The 23,859-nt window shown below is 34.8% G+C and overlaps 1 protein-coding gene across 2 annotated transcripts; it reads left to right on the top strand.

The window, feature by feature from the left end:
• The first annotated feature begins 5,875 nt into the window (after positions 1-5,875).
• On the top strand, positions 5,876-20,628 carry LOC129898556 (uncharacterized). Of its 2 annotated transcripts, none has more exons than XM_055973138.1 (10): positions 5,876-6,295; positions 7,598-7,628; positions 7,718-7,866; positions 8,321-8,412; positions 8,494-8,536; positions 8,633-8,704; positions 8,863-9,030; positions 17,449-17,544; positions 18,261-18,383; positions 18,737-19,677. In XM_055973138.1, exons 4-10 carry the CDS (start codon positions 8,402-8,404, stop codon positions 18,740-18,742), a joined length of 519 nt encoding a protein of 172 aa, XP_055829113.1. In that variant the 5' UTR covers positions 5,876-6,295; positions 7,598-7,628; positions 7,718-7,866; positions 8,321-8,401; the 3' UTR covers positions 18,743-19,677. The 2 variants fall into 2 exon arrangements, with proteins under 2 accessions (XP_055829113.1, XP_055829112.1); XM_055973137.1 differs by lacking the exon at positions 18,737-19,677 and adding an exon at positions 20,186-20,628 and having other exon boundaries at positions 5,884-6,295.
• Positions 20,629-23,859: the final 3,231 nt, after the last annotated feature.

Below are 23,859 nucleotides of genomic sequence, written 5' to 3'. Positions count from 1 at the left end.
GCTATGATGAGATTTTAAAACCTCATTTCGTATAATAGAAATAGGATTATCATTTGCGACTTATCTTAGTGTCATGCTTATGTCAAGTGACTTGTTTACAGTTTCTTGGGATTTTATTCGTTAGGTCACGTCTAGGGGTATTTTGGATCGTGACAACTATTATGTTGTGATTGGTTATGCTCATTGTGTATAATGATTTGAATGTAAGGACTGGAGCCAGGGTGTTGGTATAATGGTGATGTAATTATGTATTATCTATTTTTCTAAGTTGTGGTTTCTTGTTCATATTTTATTTACTGGAATTAAACATGTTATCCTACTAGTACATTGTGTTTTATGTACTGATTCTTCACTTGTCTCTATTTGTTGAGTACCAGACATATTCAGGCGACTGCTGAACGACCTCAATGTGAGATTTCCACTACTCAAATCCAAGGGTGAGCTAGTTCTTTCGGGCTGCCATAATTTTTTTTCTTTGTTCATCTCTTCGGACTCAGAAATTTCATAGACAATAGTTATTATTTCTTGTTTGGGGCTGCATCCCCTCAATTCTACACTTTCTTAGAGCTTTGATACAATGACTTTCAGTTTCTAGAGAGTTTAACTCCGCAATATTTTTGATAGATTTGATTGAGTTTATGAGAGCTCAGTCCTTTTATTTGATTGGACTATTTTATTTGTTTATTCACATGATTAGTTCCTTAAATTGGCTAAGTGATGGGTATAGTTGGTTCTCCCATCCAAGGGCTAGTGTGTCTCACTCACAGCGGATTAGGTTTGTGAAAGATGGCTATGATTTTATGTAGGATACTAGCAAATTTGCAGGGCCATTGCTTGATTGGAGATATTATATATGAGGATGTCATGACTCGAACTCTTGAGTCATGATGGCGCCTACTATGACCCACCAGTAGGCATGAGAACACATATTCCAGAACTGAGAGTAATGGGACATAAGGGTAGAATACCAACAATTTAAATTAAAAATAATAATAAAATAACAGGAACACGAATGAATGAGAGAAAGCAAATTAAAATATATACAAACAACAGATCCCTCCCAGAACTTGGAAGTCACATGCCTAGAGCTACTATAAAATAAATACAAGTCCTAAAAGTGGACCACAGAAACAAGATTGTCTCAAAAAGTAAGACAAACAAATATATATATAGAGGGAGACGGGTAAATTCAGAATTCTGTGTGCTCACCCTCACCTCCGATCAATACTACAACTAGCTTGAGATCAACGCTAATAGCTAGTACTCAGACTTACAACACAAAAACAGATGCATAGTGTAGTATGAGTACCAAAACAATAGGTACCCAGTAGGTATCATAGGCAGACTGAGCAAGGAAAGCAAAAGTAATCTAGAATTCAAGAAACTAAACAAAACCAGAGACATGAATAAGGAATCAAAATAGGTATGTATACGAGCGTACTCATACATAAAGTAAAAGAGAGAAGCTAGCTAAATCCACCAGGCTCCCACAAACCTGGTGGGTACGTTCGTGCACAAGTCTAAAAGTAGCAATCCGAACAAACTCCCTTCAGCCAGGCAGGGGAAAAGACAATTAAAATAAGATAAAGAACTCTGAGGTAGTACAATAGTTACACAACATTCTGCGAACTTGAATCGAACCATTTCAAGAGCCTGAAGATTAATCTTGAAGCAGGAATGAGTAAAGGACTTGAATTGAAGAAATATAAGAGGATTAAGGACTTGAACCGAGATTTGAAAGTAACCAAGGTTTGGGTAATCGTAGACTTGAACCAAGTGCAAAAGAGACCAAGGTCTTAAAATAAGGTAATAGTAGCTATGGAATTGAACCAAAGATAATGAGTAGTTATGGACTTGAACCAAGGCTGATAGCGGTGGTGGACTTGAACCACGGCTAAGTAAGGCCAAACCCACTTTTATGCAGTATTTTACCCACAAAGTGATGGCTAGTCAGAGTGCACTATTCAGGTTCTTGATGATATATTGCAAGCCTGTGTTATGGATTTTGGAGGTCAGTGGGACCAATTTTTGCCTTTGACAGAGTTTGCGTACAACAACAACTACCCCTCTAGTATTCACTATTTGAGGACTTATATGGTCGGCGTTGTCGCTCTCCGATTTATTGGTTTGAATCTACAGAACCTACGTTGTGCGGTACAGACTTGATGCAGAAGGTCTTAGATCATGTGAGGTAATTAAGCATAGGCTCAGGACAGCTCAAAGTAGACACTAGAGTTATGCGAATCGTAGGGAGGGCCCTACAGTTGATTTAGTGCCTATTGTCCGAGAGTTTGTATATGTGTTTCCTGTCGACCTGCCTCCTTCCTCCAGATCTTGATATTGACTTCGTCCTTGATTAAGAATCGGTTACTCTTTCCATTTCTATCCCACTGTACCGTATGTCCCCCCATAGAGCTCAAGGAGCTTAGTGTTCAATTTTAGAATCTCTTAGATAAGGGATTTATTCGGCCTAGTGTATCGCTTTGGGGTGCCCTAGTCTTGTTTGTTAAGAAGAAGAATGGTACTATGCGGATGTGTATTGATTACAGGTAGTTGAGCAAGGTGATGATGAAGAACCATTACCCCATGCCTAGGATTGATGATCTGTTTGACAAGCTTTAGGGTGCTGAAGTATTTTCTAAGAGTGATTTAAGATCTGACTACCACTAGTTGAGGATTAGGGAAGCGAACATCCCTAAGAGCATATTTAGGACTCGTTACGACCATTATGAGTTTCTAGTGATGTCTCTTGGGTTGACTAATGCCCCTGCCGCATTCATGGACTTGATAACTCGGGTATTCAAGCCGTATTTAGACTCATTTTTCATAGTCTTCATTAATTACATATTGGTATACTCATGGAGCCAGGTTGAGCATGAGCAACATTTGAGGATAGTGCTCCAGACTTTTAAAATCAGCGACTTTATGCCAAGTTCTCAAAGTGTGAGCTTTGACTTGAGTCTGTAGCATTTTTAGGGCACGTGGTATCCAAGGATGGCATTATGGTGAATCTGGGGAAGATAGAGGCTATTCTTAATTAGGGCAGACCTATCTCTATGATTGAGATTCGTAGCTTTATCGGGTTGGCAAGGTACTACAGGCGCTTTGTTGAGGGATTTTCTACCCTAGTAGCACCTCTGACTCGGTTGACTCGCTAGGATGTTCCCTTTGTATGGTCGGGGGAGTGTGAGAGGAGCTTTCTAAATCTCAAGGAAATGCTTACCACTGCTCTTGTATTGACTCTTCCAGTTAAGAGCAAGGGCTTCACGATCTGTTGTGACGCATCCAACATTGGTTTTGGTTGTGTACTGATGCAATAGGGCCAGATTATTTCTTATGCGTCGAGGCAGCTTAAGTTGCATGAGTGCAACTACCACACTCATGACTTAGAGTTGGCAGCAGTAATTTTTGCACTTAAGATTTAGAGGCACTACATGTATGGAGTTCAATGCTAGATCTACATTGATCACAAGAGCCTTCAATATATTAGGATATTAATTTGAGGCAACACCGTTGGATTGAGCTTCTGAAGGACTACAACCTCTCTATTCTCTACCATCCGGGCAAGGCGAACGTAGTAGTAGACGCCTTGAGTCAGAAGGTAGTGAGTATGGATAGTCTAGCCTTCCTTTCTACTGTGGATCGATCTTTGGCTTTGAACTTTCAGTCCTTAGCTAATCGGATGATTCGGCTTGTCATTTCTGATTCCCTACATGTGCTAGCTTATGTGGGAGCTCAGTCATCTCTATTGGATCGGATTCGCAGCCCCAGTTTGAAGAAGAAGATTTGGTTGCTCTTCGAGATTGGATTTTGGGAGGTGACGCTAGTCAGGCTACTTTAGATTCTGATCGGGGCTCACAATTCACATCCAACTTTTGGAGGACTTTTTAGGAGGAGTTGGGTACCCGTGTCGATCTTAGCATAACGTTCTGGATTTATCCGTCTCCCTATATATATATATATATATATATATATATATATATATATATATATATATATATATATATTGTGTCTGTCTTTTACTTTTTGAGACAATCTTGTTTTTGTGGTTCAATTTTGGGACTTGTACTCATTTTGTAGTAACTTTGTACATGCAACTTTAAAGTTCTGGGAGGGATCTTTTGTCTGTATATATTTTGATTTGCTTCCTCCTGTTCATTTGTTCCTGTTATTTTATTATTGTTTTTAGTTTAAATTATTGGTCCTTAACGCTTACATTCCATTACTCACAATTTCGGAATATAGGTTGGCTTGCCTACTGATGGGTTATAATAGGTGCTATCATGACTCGAGAGTTCGGATTGTGGCAGAGGAAGCCATAGTGGTATATGTGTAGTTAGAGTTTACATGTCAGTGAATGATTTTTGGTGTAAAATTATATAGGGCTATGCTTAATTTAAATAATGTTGTTTAAACTTGCATCTTTGATTACTCGATCGTTATTGAAATGTTCTTTTTGTGAAATTATTTTAACAAAAATAGTTGTTAGTCTAATATGATTGAGACGTGTGCATTTGAATTTCTTATATTCATGTTGATCATCATACTGGTCTCGCAAGGATACTTGTTCTTCGATGCCATTTACTCAATGAAACTCCTCATAATCTTTAGTTGTTGTGGCACCACGACAACTTAAGATATTCCTTGATGCATACCAAAATTTTGAGGATCTGACTATGCAGTTCCTTAATTGCAGGCATACTATAGAACCTTCATTGAAGAGTTTTGAGTCGGGTGAAAATAAGGATGTGAATGATAGTATAAGTATACAAAAAATGACAAAAAGAATGGTTCTAACTTATTTGCTAAAGGGAGTTGAATGGTTCTAACTTATTGGCAGTCCAGTTGATGCATCAACATCATTATTCCCATTGTTGATGATGTTGAAGAACATTCTTAGGGAAGCAGGATTGAAAGTACTCTTTCTGTTCTTTCTTCCTCAAGTACGCATGAAGAATACCATAACTTTCAAATTTTCAACTTCTTTAATCTTTTACGAAATCACTTCAAATTTCAAAAATAACATTTCTTTGAGCTAGATACCAAAACTCAAGATCTTTTGAGCTCGAATTCAATTTAACTCAACAAGACCAACTTGAATTTTTTTTAGAGTTTTGAAACTTTAATATCCTTTAATGATAAAGTTTTTTTCACAACTCCAAATCACTTGAAATTTTGAACATGAACTAAAAAAACACCAAGAAACAAGAATCTAGTGTCAAAAACAACAACAAAAACATGAATCAAAGCATATTTTCGATTTTTTAGGATTGATTTTCATTATATTTTTGGAATATTTTTTTCAATGCAATAATTATAAAAGAATCGTAGTCATAACATAAGTGAGAGATATTCTTAATCGACATAAATCATGTGAGCTATAATATAGAGTCCAGTGTCTTTCTCCCACTCCGAAAAGAGTTTGCCCTACTTGCCAAGGTATGAACCATAAAATATGAGATACATGTGGATTTTTTTAATTCCACAAATAATCTTAGAATTTTGTTTTTTTTAAAAAAAAACAAGTAATGACGCGGCGGAATTATAATTAGCCACGTACAAAAAAAATTTCGCAAAATCGAATTTAAAAAATAATGTCATGGATGAACATTTTTTAAATAATAATGATATTGATGAACCAAATTTTTAACTAATGACATAAATGAATATTTTTTTATAAAAATTTGATAACATATTTGAGCATTTTTTTAAAAAATTAATCAAGTTCTAATACAAATACCAACACCAAAATAATAATTAAAAAAATCATTGAAATAAAGTTTAAAAAGAGAAATGCTTTGCACGTGAGGGATTATGTACAAAAACAAAGAACGAAAAAAAAAACAAAAACAAAACAAAGGTTTCCCTGGGAAGATCAAGGGACGTCCATTTGGCCAATTTAGTGCAAGATTATCAACGCACAAGAGGACACGTCGTTTTAGAAGGACCGCCTCTTACCTCACGTCAAACGTGTCTGCTCAGCAGTTCCCTTTTCTTGAATGTTCTACTACGCGTCTGCTACAACACCACCACCCTTTTCTTTCTTTCTCGTCTCTCTTCGTTCATTCTTCTCTTCCCCTGCCATCTCCACTGCCTTCTGACTTGTTTTGCTTTATTGGGTCATCGAAATTGCAACGTTTCATTCAAGTTTTAATCACTTTCTCTGGTGCGAGCTGACTTGTTTGGCTTATTGGGTCACTGAAATTTGCAACGTTATAATCACTTTTGCTTGGAGTCAATAGTAGATTTTTTTTTTCAAGCCTCGACTTGAGAGAATGGTTCAGATTAAGGAATTGTATCCTTTTAACTATGAAATTCTAGCAATTTTTTATGGTTGCATGTTTAAAATTATGCCTGCTTAGATCATATGCGTGCTAATATTGATTTTGAATTAGTACTTTTTTTTCATATGCTGCTGGTAGAATATGAGTACGGAAAAGGATCAAAATTACTCCTGAATTTTAAAAAATAATTTATTCATCCCTTCTTTATATTTTAGGGTCAATTATATTTACTGTTATACTTTGGATCAAATATGCCCTTGAGTATAACAGAGTGTCACGTGTCGGCTCTCAGTGATCAACTTTTTTTCTCTTTTAAATATGTTTTTTTATTTATTTTTAAATATGTTTTTTTAAATCTGTTTTTAAAATTTACTTTTTTAAATCTATTTTTTAAAATATTTTAATTTTAAAAAACAGATTTTTTTTAAAAAGGATACAAAACAGATTTAAAAAAAAGATTTTTTTTAAAAAAGATAAAAAAACGATTTTAAAATAAAAAAGATAAAAAACAGATTTTTTAAAAAAAAGATTAAAAAACAGATTTTAAATCTGTTTTTAAAATTTATTTTTTTAAATATGTTTTTTTATTTGTTTTTAAAATCTTTCTTTTTTTAAATCTTTTTTAAAAAAATCTGTTTTTTTAAAATTAACATATTTTAAAAAATAAATTTTAAAAACATATTTAAAAACAAATAAAAAACAGATTTAAAAACAAATAAAAAAACACATTTAAAAGGAAAAATAAGTTGTCCACGTTATACTCAAGGGCATATTTGGCCCAAAGTATAATAATAAGAGTATAATTGGCCTAAAATATATCGAAAGGAATAAACTATTTTTCAAAGTTCAGCGTTAATTTTGACCCTTTTCCCATATGAGTATGAGCTTCATTTTAGTGCTTTTTAGTCAATTCTTAGAGATTTTTCTTCTACTAAGCTCCCTGTGCACGGGTTTGAAGATGGTTCAGGACCACAAGGTCTATTATATGCACTCTTATCCCGCATTGGACTTAAATTTGTACTCCGTACATCCTAATTTGTTTAGTGCCTTTTATTTTTCTTTTTCTATTCAAAAAGGTTGGTACACTTCAATATTTACAAACTATTTAAACTTTACATTTACATTTGTGAATCCCATTAGACAGGCTGAAGGAGCTTTTTATATTTGTAGCTTATTGTCCATAAACTCTTTAGTGAATGCCAAACAAATTTGAGATGGTGGAGGAAGTTTCTTAATTAGCTGTTTGAAATTTTCCATTTTGTTGGTCTTTCCTTGACCAAATGACTTCTTTGTCACTTGGGGATTCTCTGAAGTCGAATTGTGATGCCCTTGTCATTGGAAGAGGTAGGCTAAACTGCACAACTTTTAGAATAAACTGAATACTTATTTTAGTGTTTCTTGGATAATTAATTTAGTATTTTTTTTCATTGCAGTATCAGGTAGCTCAGATGTACATGGTCATGAAAATGCAACAGCAAAGTACCACAGGTAATGAAGGAGTGGAGGTTTTACAAAACAAACCATTTAGTGATGATGAATTTGGAGACGGCCAATACACATCAAAAGTTTACCACTTGCAGAGGTAATTTGAGTTCAAACTTGTTTAATGAGTTCTATTTGATTATAGTGATATTCTAATTTGAATTAATTGAGTGAGCAGTGATGGTACTAATCAAAAGTAATTATCTTATTGGTATTTTAAATCAATCACAAATTTGTGATTATTTCTAAGTTAAGGGATTTTACATAAAAGAAGTTAAGTACTTTGGATATGGTTGCTCTGACATAAGAAACCGATTAACTGATTATTGTTTGGGTGGGTGAGTGGTGGTTGGGGAGGGGTGGGGGAGTGTAAATCATAAAAATTGAACTATTATGAGGTTGAAAAGTAGCTTTAGAAGTCCTTAAGGCAGCATATATCTGCTTGGGATTTTTAACCTGGACAAATATGGTTGAACTTAACTTGTAAAGAGAGCCTTCCTTTTTGTATTTTAAAAGCTTATAGTTTTGAGACTTGATTCGCCTCATGATTGCAGCAAAGCACCATCTTGGTTGACTACATTTGCACCAGCTGATGCCCTTGTGATGCAAGAGGAAGCCTGGAACGCATATCCTAGATGTCGATCAGGTTTATGTTCTTACTTGCAGTTATGTTCTTTTCTTGGTTAGTATCCAAGTCTTCCTTCTGCCGTCATACTAACCTATTTAGTGGTTTCTGTGGACATGTATCACCATTTGATGCAGTTGTTAAGGTAATTACTTGTGACATCCGCAGTTCCTTACTCCCTATGCGTTGTGGAAGTCCGATATGTGCAGTATTTAAATCTTCGATTGATTTCTTTTTCCAGTCACCATATTTTTCTAAGTTCTTTATGAGCATTGACACCGTCCACAAAGCTGACAACGGATACTCTGAGAATGTAAGTTCAATGTACTTAATCATTGAGTCACAACGATGGTTCCAATAGCCTTAAAATTGGACATCCTGCTATTCTTTTATGCTTGAATAAGTTCACTACTTGCAATGCCATCTTTCCTGTGGGTATCTTGGTATTGACTTGAGATAATTATGTAATAGGTGCATGGCCTGAGCGAGGACCAACTGGCAGCTAGGCAGGTGGAAGTTATTGATATTGCTTCAGCTGCCACTGATTATTGGAGTTACATAGTTGGAAGAAACAATGTTGATTTATCTAATTTCCAATCAGCAAGATGCGGTCGTGGACCACTCTTGGAAGGCTGGCAGGTCTGTATATCTCCTTTTTTTTTAATAGCAGAAGTGCATAATAGTCCCCTCTGCTCCTTTTGAAAGGTTCTTATATTGACTTGGAAAACGGATTGGATGCCTTGAAATTCCTATTCTAACCAACTCTGTTAGATTTCTTACTTTTGTTTATCTATTTACTATTCCACTATGTCAGGTGTATTTTTGAAGCTAGGGAATCCAAGTTTACATAGTTCAGAAAATGTGAATACCACCTTAAGGACCATAATTGGTCCCATTTGAAAAAAGTAAATATAGAACTCTGATTATAGTGGTCTTCACTTCTTTAATTGACTTAGATTTGGTGTCTCACAAAGGAAAAGGAGAAGTGCTTTGGTAAAAGCTTCTAACATTAGGAGGCCATCACCCTCAGTTTCTTTGAAATCAAGGTTTTGTTGAGGAGAAGTGTAATAGAAGCAACTTGAATTCAAAATGGATATTAGCTGAAACTGGTTGTAATCCTGAAGTAAATAAAAATGCAGATCATTTAGTTACTGTCAGTAGTAACCAAAATTCCGACTTCATACATATTTATTAATCAATGAATTTATAGTAGAAAACTACCGCCAGACCTAAATAAATTTTTGATTGTGAAGCTATTTTCACTTTGTTCATTGTAAGAATAAGAGGTCATTGTAGCATCTGAAGGTGTAGCCTAGCTGTCAATGTAAGCTTGACTGTAGACCAGAACATACTAGGGGGTTTGGATCCCAGCAGAGGCCGAAAGAAATAGAAAAGTAAGATGATCTCCTTGCATCTATTTATGTTAGGTGACAAAGTTATCTAGTACCTGTATCGGTAAGATGATGCAGGTATGTGATGAGATAATCGAGTTGTGAATAAGCTGGACTAGAACCATCTTTTTTAAAAAAAATAATAATAGGAGTAAGGGCTGTATGGGACAATTAGAGGAAATTTGGGGAAATGATAGAAGGAATGATTACTATAAACTCTATAAAATCTGATTGCGGAAGTTATAGATGAACTTAGACGAGCATCTTTCTCTTGGTGTCTCAAGCATCATTTTAGTTTGTAAGTGGCATCTGAACGAGTTTTATAGCTGAGTGGATTGGGGACGAGGTTAAGTAACTTGCTTGTTGTGTTCTCTTTGTAGGAGCAAGGGGATTTGAATTTAGGGATGAAGGTTCGTTTATAAAATGGGAATAGTCATGTATCAAAAAGTCATGTATCAAAATTTAGAACAACAACAAGTTGACAATCCAATAGTGTCTTATGACCTAATTGACAATCCATTATTTAAATCAATTCACCAAAATAAAACGTTTTTCTGAAATTTTACAAAAATAGAATAAACGTATTTGGCAGTAACGATTTAGGTATTATTTTATTCAAAAAAATTCAGCGAACTAAAATATAGCAGGCTAACAGCATTAAATAAAGATACGTTAGTGGTAGTAAAACTTAATCTAGGCCCACATCTATTATTTATCCCCACCTAAAGGAATGATGTCGTTTCCATTACCTTTACCCTTACTGATCTAAAACCTTTAACTTATGCCATCTTCTAACTAGATTCACATCCCTTCCAACTCACTCAACTTTATTTCCAATTCTCGCCGTTAGTTTTGCTGGCGTTGAAACAAGATTCACAATTTTACTATTTTACTGCCATAGGTCTTTTGAAAAGCTTGGAACAACGAAGTATTTTTTCTGTTCTTGTGGTATGTTTTTTCTTTACAAGATAGTTGAATGAATGCTTGGATTAGGTTTCAACATTCCCACAAGGTTAAGGAATCGTGGTTTTAATGACTTCCTGCAAAAGATAATTTCTTTTTTCACTATATACAAGGTTAAGGAGGTCAATGCTTTAAGTTAGTATAGCCTTGGGTAGCGCAAATTTTTGCATCACTACAACATTTTTGTTTGAAGTAGTTACTTCCTAGTCTAGAAGAAATAGATTGTCAGTCTTCGCTACTAACATACTCCACTGCCTCAGTATGTTTGGTTATTGTTTGAGCTTGTATTGATGTAAATTCAACCCTAACTAATATATAGATTGAGTTGCACGTTGATTATTGTTCGCAAGCATACAAGTTATTGCTAGAAAAACTGGAAGAATCTTGAGGTGAGTTAAATTTGTTCTTACTAAAGTATTTTTCTTACAAAGTCATGCCATAATGTGTTTGCTTAAATGTTTAATTGGAGCAAGTGAGCTCACATTACACATTGTTGATTGAGTTAAGCCTTATACATTACTATCATCTATGAAAGACGTGATTTATTTTCTTTAATACCATAATCCTTGCATATTGTGACTTGTTGATGCATGATTCCTATTATAACTTTCCAGTAGGCTACACTATTGAGTTGTATAAGAGTGTTGTGTATAACAACTTGTAGTTTATGTTAGGCATTAAAATCTAAGTATTGATTTTACTTGTGTTTTTACATCAACTCTATTTTTTAAAAAAACAAATTTGATGAGTCCTTTTCCCTTGAACACACTGAAAGTTAGGAAGAAGAAGAAAAGAAAAAGAAAAAGAAAAATTGACATCAAAAAGTGGAATCAACCGTTAATGTCAATTTTTCTTCTTTTTCTATTGATATTGTAATTGCTCAAAAAAAGAAGAGGAACAAAAGATGAAAAAGATTCGAAACAGTTAACTACACAAAAGAAAACCAAATGAAGGATTAGACATGCTCCTATTGCCCACTACATAGTTAGAAAAAAGTGGAGATACAAGTGTGGCATAAGCACAAATCATTATTTGAATTAACATGTATGCTATGATTTTCTAATAATGTACTCCATTGTTCAATTGGTTTTACATTGGTTGTCAGTCTTTAATAATTTTTCTCCTCTATTTGTACTTAAGATTAGCTATATTTCTATCCTTATAAACCTTGACATTGTCAAAATTGTAACATCTATCTCTACATTTTGGCCCTTTTCTTCTTTGATGACTATATTATTTTAGCTACACTCTTAAACTCTCTTTTCTGCCTACTTTTGTTTTTTCGATTTTGATTTTAGCAAATAGCCGACATGTGTTTGATGAATAGTTAGTGTGGCGTGGTAGCACTAATTTAAAAGATTTAGAGGATGTTTGATCTTGTTTATCTTTGCGTGCTTGCTCCTTTGGTATGTATATTATGTCATACAATTTTTTCTATTTGATAATTTTGTTTTGATTTGCTTGTAATCTTCTCGCACTAACATCAAGTTAACATTTAAGTCTACTTTCATATGTGATTTTCATTTCATTGGTACTTTTGTGGCTAGTAATAATGCTTACTACTTGGATCACTATCCACTTGAAGTCTTGAACCTCTATATTAATTGAACAACACACCCTTAGATCACGAGATATATGGGATGGAGGTGTTAATATAATTCTAAATATGAGGTGTAATGAAAAGTTTTGGGACCTCATAAAAAACATCCCATCCAGTCCTGAGTCTTTGAAGTGATTAGATTATTCAAATTGTATGTTGTTTATAGATCTCATCAGCCTATTGTTAATCGTAGTTTGATTACTTCATTAGTCAAGAGATGGCATTCTAAGACTCATACATTTCACTTTAGGACAGGTGAGACAACGATCACCTTCCTTGATGTAGAGGTGTTGTATAACTTACCTATGAATGGTGATCCAATACTTGGTAATGAGCCGACGAGGACCATAGGGGATTGACAAAACATCTGTCAAAGATTATTAGATTTTATTTCACATCCTCAAGACTTCTACCTTAGTAGGCTCAAGGTCTCTGCATTTAATGTACACATGCTAGGGAAACCATAGTTGCCAAACATGGCAACACAAGATATGGTCAATCAAAAGGATAGATATTACATGTTTTGGATGATTGTTGGTATGATGATGACAAATATATATAGCATTTATTTAAAACTCATGTATTTTCTTATGCTTGAGGACGTCAATGCAATTCTGTCTTATAGTTGGGGTAGTGTGATTTTAGCGTGCTTGTATTGCTTTCTTTGCAAGGTCTCACAAAGTACCCAAAATGAGATAGTTGGATTTCTACTACTATTTCAGGTATACTTAATAAATACATAAATTATTTACTAATATTTCTTCTAGTTTATAATTGCCTAATTTTGTTTAGATTTGGGCATGGGAGAGAGTTACTGTCCTTAGACCCTAGGTAATAGCACAAAGGGACACGAACAATATTTTTTCTGTTGGTTTACCTAGGGGTTCACATGGTACTAGATCGTTTGCACATTTTAGTTGGACAAACACTACTAAGCATGTGTTGAAAGTGTTTAGGGATGCACTTGATTCTATGACGGAAGACCAAGTACAATATTATATCAATTTTGTTTTGATTTTCATGTATATTCTAGTTGAGACTTATTCGCTTTTTCTTTTCATGTAGTTGATTTGGGAACCATATTCTAATGACTTAATTGAGTGTCATCCCGACTACTGTCTCATTGGACTAGACATATGGTGTGTTAGAGCTTCAATTTTTTGTTGGGATGTTGTCGAGGTTCATTTGTTTGATAGAGTTATGAGGCAATTTGGGTTGAAATAGATGATACCAACTCCATTTTCATTTGATTCCACACATTTTCACCATGATCGTCGGGGAAGATCAAATACAAATTGGGAGTTGGAGCATGCACAAAGGTTGCCGTTTTGGAACTAACGACTTCAAAATATTTTTGATGCATCAGTCAATCGTGAACCACTTCGGTACAATGATCCCTACCTTATTTGGTTCAGACGCATAACTCGTCTTGTTATTGGTAATCTACTCTGCGTTCTCAATGACAACCAGGTTATGTGTCAAATTCAACGGCATATGAAACAATGGTAAGTGGTTCATACTTCTTTTGGATCAATTGAATAGTAATAATCATCTCTTTAAATAACATTTTATTACTGAAATGTTATGTAAAGATATGGTTAAGAAAGCGAGTAATACGTCTAAACCAAATAAGGTAGGGGTCATCGTGCCGAAGTGGTTCACTACTGATGGGTGCCATCACAAATATTTTGAAGTCGGTTCCAAAAAGGCAACCATTGTGCATGCTCCAACTCCCAATTTGTATTTGGTCTTCCCCGACGATCATGGTGTAAATGTGTGTAATCAAATGGAAATGGTGTTGGTATCATTTAGTTCAATCCAAATTGCCTCATAACTCATTCAGACAAGTGAACCTCGGTGAGATCCCAACAAATAATTGGAGCTCTAGCACGCTATGTCTCGTCCAATGAGACAATAGTCGAGACAACTCTCAATTAAGTCATCAGAATATGGTTTCCAAATAAATTGCATGAAAAGAAAAAACAAATGTGTCTAAACTACAATATATATGAAAATCAACACATAACTGATATAACATCATACTATGGTTTCCAAATAAACTGCATGAAAAGAAAAAACAAATGTGTCTCAACTACAATATATATGAAAATCAACACAAAACTTATATAACATCGTACCCGATCCTCTGTAAAGGAATCAAGTGCATCCCTAAAAACTTTCAACACATGCTTAGTAGTATTGATCCAACTAATATGCGCAAATCATCTAGTAGCATGTGGACCCTAGGTAAACCAACTGGAAAAATATTTCTGGTGTTCTTTTATGCTATTACCTAGGTCTGAGGACAGTAACTCTCTCCCATGCCTAAATCTAACATAATTAGGTAATTATAAACTAGAAGAAATATTAATAAATAATTTATGTAGTTATGAATAAAATCCAACCATCTCATAGCAAATCTAATGTGCGTACAAGCATCCCTTTCCTTTTATTTTGGAATTTGGCACTATTTAATTTCCCAATTTCATTGCAAGGGATGACCGGGCGACTCCTCTAAAGGGATTAGCTACGCCATGCGTTCAATACAAAATCTGGAAAGCTGCAGGGATGACAAAAAGAGGGCGCTTTCCTGTGTTGCACCGAAAAAAAGGACCTAAGAGACGAGCGTCTTCTCTTAGGTTTCTTCCTCCCGCGGGGTGGGCTTGGCGAATAGAAGTAGGCGGTTCAAAAGCAGTATGGGATGGATAAAAGGCGATAAGATAAGCACGCCGCCCGCCTGCTGACAGATGTATCTACCAACAATTATCCAAAACATGTAACATCTAGCCTTTTGATCGACCATATCTTGTGTTGCCATGTCAGGCAACTGTGGTTGACCTATCATGTGCACATTAAATGCAGAGACTTTGAGGCTACTATGGTAGAAGTCTTGAGGACGTGAAATAAAACCTAATAATCTTTGACAGATGTTTCGCCAATCCCCTATGGTCTTCGTCGGCACATTACCAAGTACTAGATCATCACAACACCTCTACATCCTGCAAAGTGATCGTTGCCTCACCCGCCTTAAAGTGAAATGTATTAGTCTCAGAACGACATCTCTAGACTAATGAAGTGATCAAACTACGATCAACAATAGGCCGATGAGATCTATAAACACCGTACAATTCGAATAATTTAATCACTTTTAAGACTTTTGGCTAGAGATGTTTCTTACGAGGTCCCAAAATTTTCCATCACACCTCATATTTAGAATTATATTAACACCTCCATCACATATATCTCGTGGCCTATGAGTGAGTTGTTTAGTTAATACAAACGGTTCAAGTGGTTTGGGATCCAACTAGTATGCATTATTACCAGCCATTGAAGTATCTATGAAATGAAAAATACATAAACTTAAATGTTAGCCCGAGAAGATTTCAAGCAAATCAAAACAAAATTATTAAATAGAATAAATTCTATAACATAATATACAAACCAAAGGAGCAAGCACGCAAAGGTAAGCATGATAAAAAATTCTTTGAATCTTTTAAATTAGTGCTACCACGCTATGCTAACTATTCATCAAACACATATTGGCTATTTGTTAAATACAAGTTTTTCTCTATTTAGTCTGACAATTTTTTTCTTCTAGACTAGGAAATAACTACTTCAAAGAAAAATTGACATTAAATATTGTAGTGATGTAAAAATTTGCCCCACCCAAGGCTATAATAACTTAAACATGGACCTCCTTAACCTTGTACAAATAGTGAAAAAAGAAATTATCTCATGTAGGAAGCCATCAAAACCACGATTCCTTAACCTCGTGGGAATATTGAAACCTTATCCAAGCATTCCTTCTATTAATTTAAAAAGAAAAAACATACCTGAACAGAAAAATACTTCATTGTTTCAAGCTTTTTGAAAGACCTGTGGCAGTAAAGTCGTGAATCTCGTTTTGGCACCGGCAAAACTAGCGGCTAGAACTGGGAACAAAATTGTGTGAGTTGGGAGCATTTTGAATCTAATTGGAAGATTGCATTAACTAAGGGTTTTAGATCAGAAAGGATAAAGGTAATGGAAACGACATCGTTCCTTTAGATGTTGGCCTAGATTATGAATAAAATAATACCTAAATCATTACTGCCAAATACATTTATTCTAGTTTTGTAGAATTTCATAAAAATGTATTATTTTGGTGAATTGATTTAAATGGTTGTTTATTTCGGTCAAAATTGGCCCTCTAGTCCTAACCTTTACTAACAATAGCCGCAAAATTGCTTTCCTTCCTTGTTTCCACAACCCAAGTGTCCCCTAAAGGTAAGTAGGATTACATAGATAAGCAATGCCCTCACCGAACTGGAGTAAAACATAACTAAGTACACCTTTAATGTTGGGGTAGCATGCAGTTATGCTTCCTCTTCTTTTGGGAGGGAAATAATGTTATGCTTCATTTCCGTTCTTCTCTATTTTATTCATTCGGATTAAAATTCGGTGATATAGTAGAGCATGAATGTCATCTTTTGCTTAATAATATTGATACAAGTTAGCTAAAGGAACTGATGTGGCAAATTCTGTTAAGCAAGTCCAGAAGTTAGTTAGAAGCCGTTAGCACTGTTAGGTGGTTAAATTCTGTTATTACTGGAGCATGGGGTTTTAACAGTTTTTAGCATTCTATAGCCAGATTATAAGGGAATTGTATCAGATCATTGGAATTCATTCATTGTTTGATAATAAAGATTGTTCTCTTCTTTCTCTTAAGCTAAATTCTTGGAATTTAGCCCTGAACTAGCTGTTCATATTCCTCGAGGTTGCTACTGGAATTAGTTTCTTCTCCATAAGTGCATCAAATGTGCTACCAATAGGAGCAAATATATTATTAGCACATTCTAAAACTTGTCTGCTAATTGCCTTCCCTTTGAGGCAGTGTTGACAAGATTTAGTGCCTTATCATGAAGCTGCTACTACTGTATAATCTGTATTCTGAGGACTCTGCCTACTGTCTAATCTAATAAACTTTTATGCCTTTCATATGTTGTGTTTTAAAATGGGCCTACTTTTTGCTTCAGTTGCCAAAAAAAAAAATATCACCATGGCCGAATGCATTTCTGCGATATGAGGTGAACTATTAACTCTAGTGTTTCTTGATATTGGCAGGACCATTGTAGTCCCGTTATGACAGCATACAAACTGGTGACTGTAGATGCTCCATACTGGGGGTTTGGGAGCAGATTGGAACAGGCTTTGATGGCGGTATAAATTTGGATACTTCATTAAATAATTGAGTTGAGGAAATGTAGCTCTATATCGTCTGCTTGAAATGAATCCAGAGCATTATACTTTTTAAGAACTTCAACACTATAATGTTCATAATTTTTGGGACACATTTCACCAATATGGACTGATCTAATGAGTTAGTGACATGTAAAGTTTTTTCATGACATTAAATTATTTGCTACACCCTCAAAAGGAGGAAAGCCTATGTTCTTTGAAATCTATGCCTGCAAATAGCAAGTGGTTTCTCTAATTTTATATATTGACGCTGCCAAAGCTGGTTTCCTCTTCAAAACTGATGTCTTTGATCTCTCAAGTTCTGAGCTTTGTATTGTTGGTCGTAGATGAGGAACTTCCTCAGAGGAAGGTTAAATAATGTGTTGAAATCTAGTAGCAATGTTTCATTTTCAGATTTGAATGATCTATTACATTCGATGGTTGTTTAGTGAAGATGCCCAAGTTTTTGTCCCCCATTACAGCGGTGCAAATGATCACTCAATTGAGTAAAAGAGGACAACAATTAATTGTTTAACTGAATCATTATGTGAATAACTGTTCTTTTTTGTTTTCACAGTTTCTTATGAAGCTGTTGAAGTAACCATTTTTTATGATCCCCATCATCATGAACCAATTGCAAATTAAATGACTTCGCTCCTTTTCCTCTTTTTAATTTTTCCTCTTGTTTCTTTTCTTAGGGGGAAGGGTCACTTTTCCTAGAAAGTCATCGTAATTGCTTCGCCTGGATTGATGAATGGTTTGGGTTGACAGTGGAGGTGTTGCGTGAGCTGGAGAGACAAAGTGATTATTCATTGAATATGGTAAAGCAGATCTATGCATATATATTCTCTTCTCCTGAGTTACATTATCACCTCACTGCCAAACTTTTGTTTGTGATTTGATAAATAAATTGATCTTTGAAATGCTCGAGTTTTGTTGACTTCTTAATAACTTGTTTTTTATGCCTCCTTATCTGCTGCAAGATCATTATTTCTTTGTTTATTACTCTTCCCTGTTTTCAGTTTAGATTGATATCCATTTTCCCTTTAGTTACGGCCATGATGTGCTAAATCTCAACAATAGCCTTTTATTTTGGTTAGAGTAACTATGTTTCTTGTATACTTTATCCCTGGTATTATCTCAATTGATAAGATTGTTCTGTCCATATTTTCAGAGGTGACGAAACAGACGAATTTTGAGGGACTATAGTTCCCCCTTGAAGATTTATATAGTTTTATCACACCCGTTCCTGCAATAATCAATACTTCAATGCCCACCCTTAAGAAATGAACTTTGCACAATTAAGATCAGTTCTTCCAGAAAGCATCAGATGATTGGGGAAAATATATAGATCTTTGAAGTTGTTAAGATAATCTAGATAGTGAAGGAAGTTATACCAAACACTGTTGTTTATTCTCAGAAGATTGCTCTATACCTCTTGTAAGTCCTTCCAGACAAGGAATGAGTTTGAGCGTGTTTTCAGGTACTAATAATCTTTAAGAACTTAGGATAAGGTTGAAATTTTCGGTCTGCTCCTACTGAGCCTAAGACCAAAAAAAATAATCCAAAATCCACGTGTAATCCTTGTAAAATATGTGGGATGGTATTGGAGAATATATTCATCTTTCAAATGCCCTGGGCCATTCCATCTGTTCAGTAGCAAACATGTGGTTTTCTACAAGTAGGTTCAGCCAATAAAATCACAAGGGAGCCTATAGAAAAGGGATTTCTTTTGGCTCTTCCGATTTTTTTTCCCATTGGCGGTTGGTTTTCCCCCTGTTTATTTTATGTAGTAGCAGAACAATGTGTAGACCTGGAATCCCGTTTCTTTTAAATGATAAGCATTTGAATTGCAGATTATTTTTTTGGAAAGTAACTGTAGATTAAACTTCTTTAACTTTTCAATTGAGTTTCATAATCAAGCTGCAAATTAAAATTATAAATAGTTGAATATGTGTTTAATGCACAAGTAATTTAACTTAAATCGATTTAACTTTTATAACAAATCTATCATTACCACTCTTGAAAAATAATAGTTTTTCACTAACTTCGAATTTTATGCATTTTCAATTTCCATATTTTCCTTGCTAACATGCTCTTATAGGGATAGGAATGTTATGACTATGTTTTAAGACCGGAAATCCTATGTGTACTTCTGGTATGTTCCAACTTTCTTAAATTCATGCCCCAGTCGAACACCGTCATATAAAATGAAATTAGCTGAAGCATCAAGGATATGCAACGTCATTAAAGTTATGTATGGATAATCTAAACACTGCACATGTGCATTTATTAGTTCATATTTTGACCAAAAAAACAAAAAGTTAATAGACAAATCTTTGTGCTGAAGGTTCCTTCAAAACAGTTTGGTAGAACACTTCAGTATACAAAGTTTAACTTAAACCTTGCATACAAACAGTAGTGGAAGTTGACGAATTGATGATACAGAAAACTATATTATGTACTGTACCGGTAATTTTCTTTGTACAACACCTCAGTATTACCTGTAGCCAGTTGAGGTTTTTGTCATATGATTAGAAAACCTGCACTTCTCAAGTTAAACATGAATTTTATGAGTTGTCCTGGGGTTGATGTTTTGTGACTGACAAGATTTTGTTGGCAGTCACTCGGCCGGCCTTGCTCGGCCGAGAGTTGGATGATACAAGAGGAATCTCCATTTGAAGGGGAAAAGTCGATTGCATGAATGTGTTGTTCATATCTACGTTTAGCAACTGTTGGTATGGTTTCCAGATTCGTATACATGGAATGCGAATCGTGACAGAAGATTATTGGCTGTACAGTTCAGTTTGCAGCGACAATACATATGCTGTCAGCCTGTTCATGAAGGCAGGGACAGATGTTAATATTATTCACAAGCAACAAGGTTTTGTTTTCTGACGCTTTCATTCTTTAGGGGGTAAAGATTAGGTAATCATGGAAGTTATGTAGAACTGGAGACACATTTTAGTGAATGTAGTTTAGCTTATTGATAATAAAGGTATGAAGTGTATATGATGATAGTTAAAAGAATTTCAATTGAATTTTTGTGTACATTTCTTGGAGTCATTCTCAATGCCTTGCATGCTTCATTTTTAGAGATCATGATTTTTACTCTTTGCATCTCAATTTGTTCCTTTACTTTTTTTTTTTGGTCCTTTCAAAAAAAAAAAGTTTGGCAACTCTATAATTTTAATTTTTACATGACATGTTTAAGGTTAGAAGATGAGAAAATAGCCAAATGATCCCCCAATCTATTGATAGATTTTTAACTGCATATTTATATTCCGCGGGAGTCTTATTACCTCCTAGATTATTTTAAAGTGAAATTAATTACACCCTAAAATGTCATTGTCAGTCATTTGACTTGTGATGGACATGTGTATTTCACCAATTAATACTTTTTAATGTTTTTCTCCTCCCTCCTCCTTTCTTCCAAAATCATTTCCTCAACCCTAATCATAATAAACACCAATTTTTACCTCAATTTTTTTTATGTCTCTAATAATTTATAAGAACAGTGTTCCCAAACAAATTTTTCATTTAACAAATTCAACAATCTTTTCATATTTTTTATATATTTCGTTCGATTTTCTTTTTAAAAAATTGTAGATACACATTAAATGGGTCATGGAAATTCAAGACCAGATTCATCCTCCGGTGATTTCATCGACGGTTCAAAATCGTTGCGGATGAGAAGACCAATTTGTAACGTCAATTTGAGAAACCCCTCTCCCTTCTCCATTCTCTCTCTCTAAAATGTTCTTGAATAATTTATAATTTGAGTTTTTGATTTTGATTTTTCATGGATTTTAGGGGAAAAATGAAGGATCCATCTATAAAAAATGTAGAAGAAATTATTTTGTTTCAATTCCTTCTAATAAGTTCGAAACACAATTACTTCTTTTTGATTTTGTTACTTTTGAGTCCATAACTTAAGAAAATAAATCAATTAATGGATATAATTTTTAAAAATAAATTTAATTTGTTAGATGTATTCTAAACAAGACTATTAAAAAATTATTTGTTCATAAAATTCATTAATTATTGATAATTTTTATACCAAACATCCATTGATGAAGCTTCAACAATGAAAATAGTGAAGAAGGTATAGTTGTATAGAATTCCTTCTCCATTCTCTCTCTCTAAAATGTTCTTGAATAATTTATAATTTGAGTTTTTGATTTTGATTTTTCATGGATTTTAGGGGAAAAATGAAGGATCCATCTATAAAAAATGTAGAAGAAATTATTTTGTTTCAATTCCTTCTAATAAGTTCGAAACACAATTACTTCTTTTTGATTTTGTTACTTTTGAGTCCATAACTTAAGAAAATAAATCAATTAATGGATATAATTTTTAAAAATAAATTTAATTTGTTAGATGTATTCTAAACAAGACTATTAAAAAATTATTTGTTCATAAAATTCATTAATTATTGATAATTTTTATACCAAACATCCATTGATGAAGCTTCAACAATGAAAATAGTGAAGAAGGTATAGTTGTATAGATAAATAACAAGTGATAAAGAGAAAGCAAAAGGAAAAGGAAAAGAGAAAACATGAATAAAATTAAATAAATTACACAACTTACTCTCTTAAAGAGAGTAAAATACACTCTCTATGCCAACTCAGCACTTAAGGGGTTATTTATTCCATTTTAAAGTAGTCCAGAGGAGTAATAGGACCCCCGTAAAGTATAAGTGTTTAGTTGAAAATCCGACAATAAGTTGGAGGGTCATTTGCCTATTTTCTCGTTACAAGATTAAATAACATTTTGGTACATTTTGTGAATTTTTAGTTTAAGGCTCATAAACACCCTTCATCTGTGGGAAAAGACTCATAAATATCCTTCTTTCACCTTTTGGTCTAAAAATACCATCAACCTATTTTTTTGGCTCAAGAATATTGTCACGACCCGATTCCTCAGGTCATGATGGCACCTACTATAACCCACCAGTAGGTAAGCCAACCCGTCAACCCAGAACTTCAAGTAATGAATTTGAGGGCAGAAACTAAACAAGAGTGACGAATTTTAAAGATAAGTAGAAAGAATAAGCGAAAGTAAATCAAAACATGATATAAACAACTAAAGATCCCTCCCAGAACCTGAAAGTCACAAGTACAGAGCTGCTACAAACTAAAAGACGAGTACAAATCCCAAAAGTGGACCGAAACTATATATACAACAACTGGCTAGTCTCAAAAGGCAAAAGACGGGTCATCCATACTAAAGAAGACAGAAATGATCCAAAAATGCCAAGTGCTCATCCTAGTCTCTGAAGCTGACTACAACAGGCTCGATCTATCCACGACGATAGCTGGTGCTCGGTCCTGCATCACGAAAGTAGATGCAAAGTGTAATATGAGTACCAAGACAACATGTACCATGTAGGCATCATAGGCCGACTGAGCAGAAAAGGTGAAAATAGTATGAAAAAGAGGAATAAACATAAATAGGAATCAACATAAACATCTTAAGTGAAAAGAGTACTATCTATGAGAACAATAGCTAATTAAACCCAATTGGGCCCCTATAAGCCCAGTAGGAACACTCGTTTGCAAGTTAAATAAAAACTCGGACGAACCCCCATAAGTCCACCGAGTACATAAAATAGCTATAACTATCAAGGCTGGAAATCAAGAATCTGCGATGTCAGGAACCGAAGAACTGCATCATTTTCAAACCCAGAATCTCCAAGAGTCGACGAACTAGGGGGCCTTAGGGGTCGAGGTCGGGACTGGGACCCAGATGCTCGCCCGAATGTCCAACGTGGCCAAGGCCGGGAATGGGTACTCGTATGCTTGCCATAATACATCGATGCGGTCGAAGTTGAAATTAGGTACCCGGATGCTCGCCGTAACACATCGATATAATCGAGGCCAGGTCTGGATAACCGGATGCTTGTCATACTAGCAAGACGGTAGAGGTCGGGGTGGGGTACTTGGATGCTCCTCGATAATTCAGAATGGAGGCCGAGACTAGGTACCTGTATGCTAGAAGATGACTTATCCCATGGTGCCAAACATTCTCTTTTCCAACTAGACAACAATAGTACCAAAAATCTCCTCCCTAACACACCAACTGATATGCCACCAAAACTTGAACCGAAGTCGAAGCCAAATGGTCACGAAATCTAGTATTTCTTCCGCATCCCAAAGTCATGATCATACCGAGTTATGGATGAGGGTGCCATTAAGAGCAAGGGTGTCGCCTAGCTAAGGCCAACTACCAGGCACTAGCCCTCTACTCCATTCTATAAGAATCTAAGTCTGTCGGAGCGACGTCGGGGCAACT

Source organism: Solanum dulcamara, chromosome 8, assembly GCF_947179165.1.
Source record: "Solanum dulcamara chromosome 8, daSolDulc1.2, whole genome shotgun sequence".
Classification (NCBI taxonomy): Eukaryota; Viridiplantae; Streptophyta; class Magnoliopsida; order Solanales; family Solanaceae; genus Solanum; species Solanum dulcamara.
This window is presented reverse-complemented; position numbering and strand designations above follow the sequence as displayed.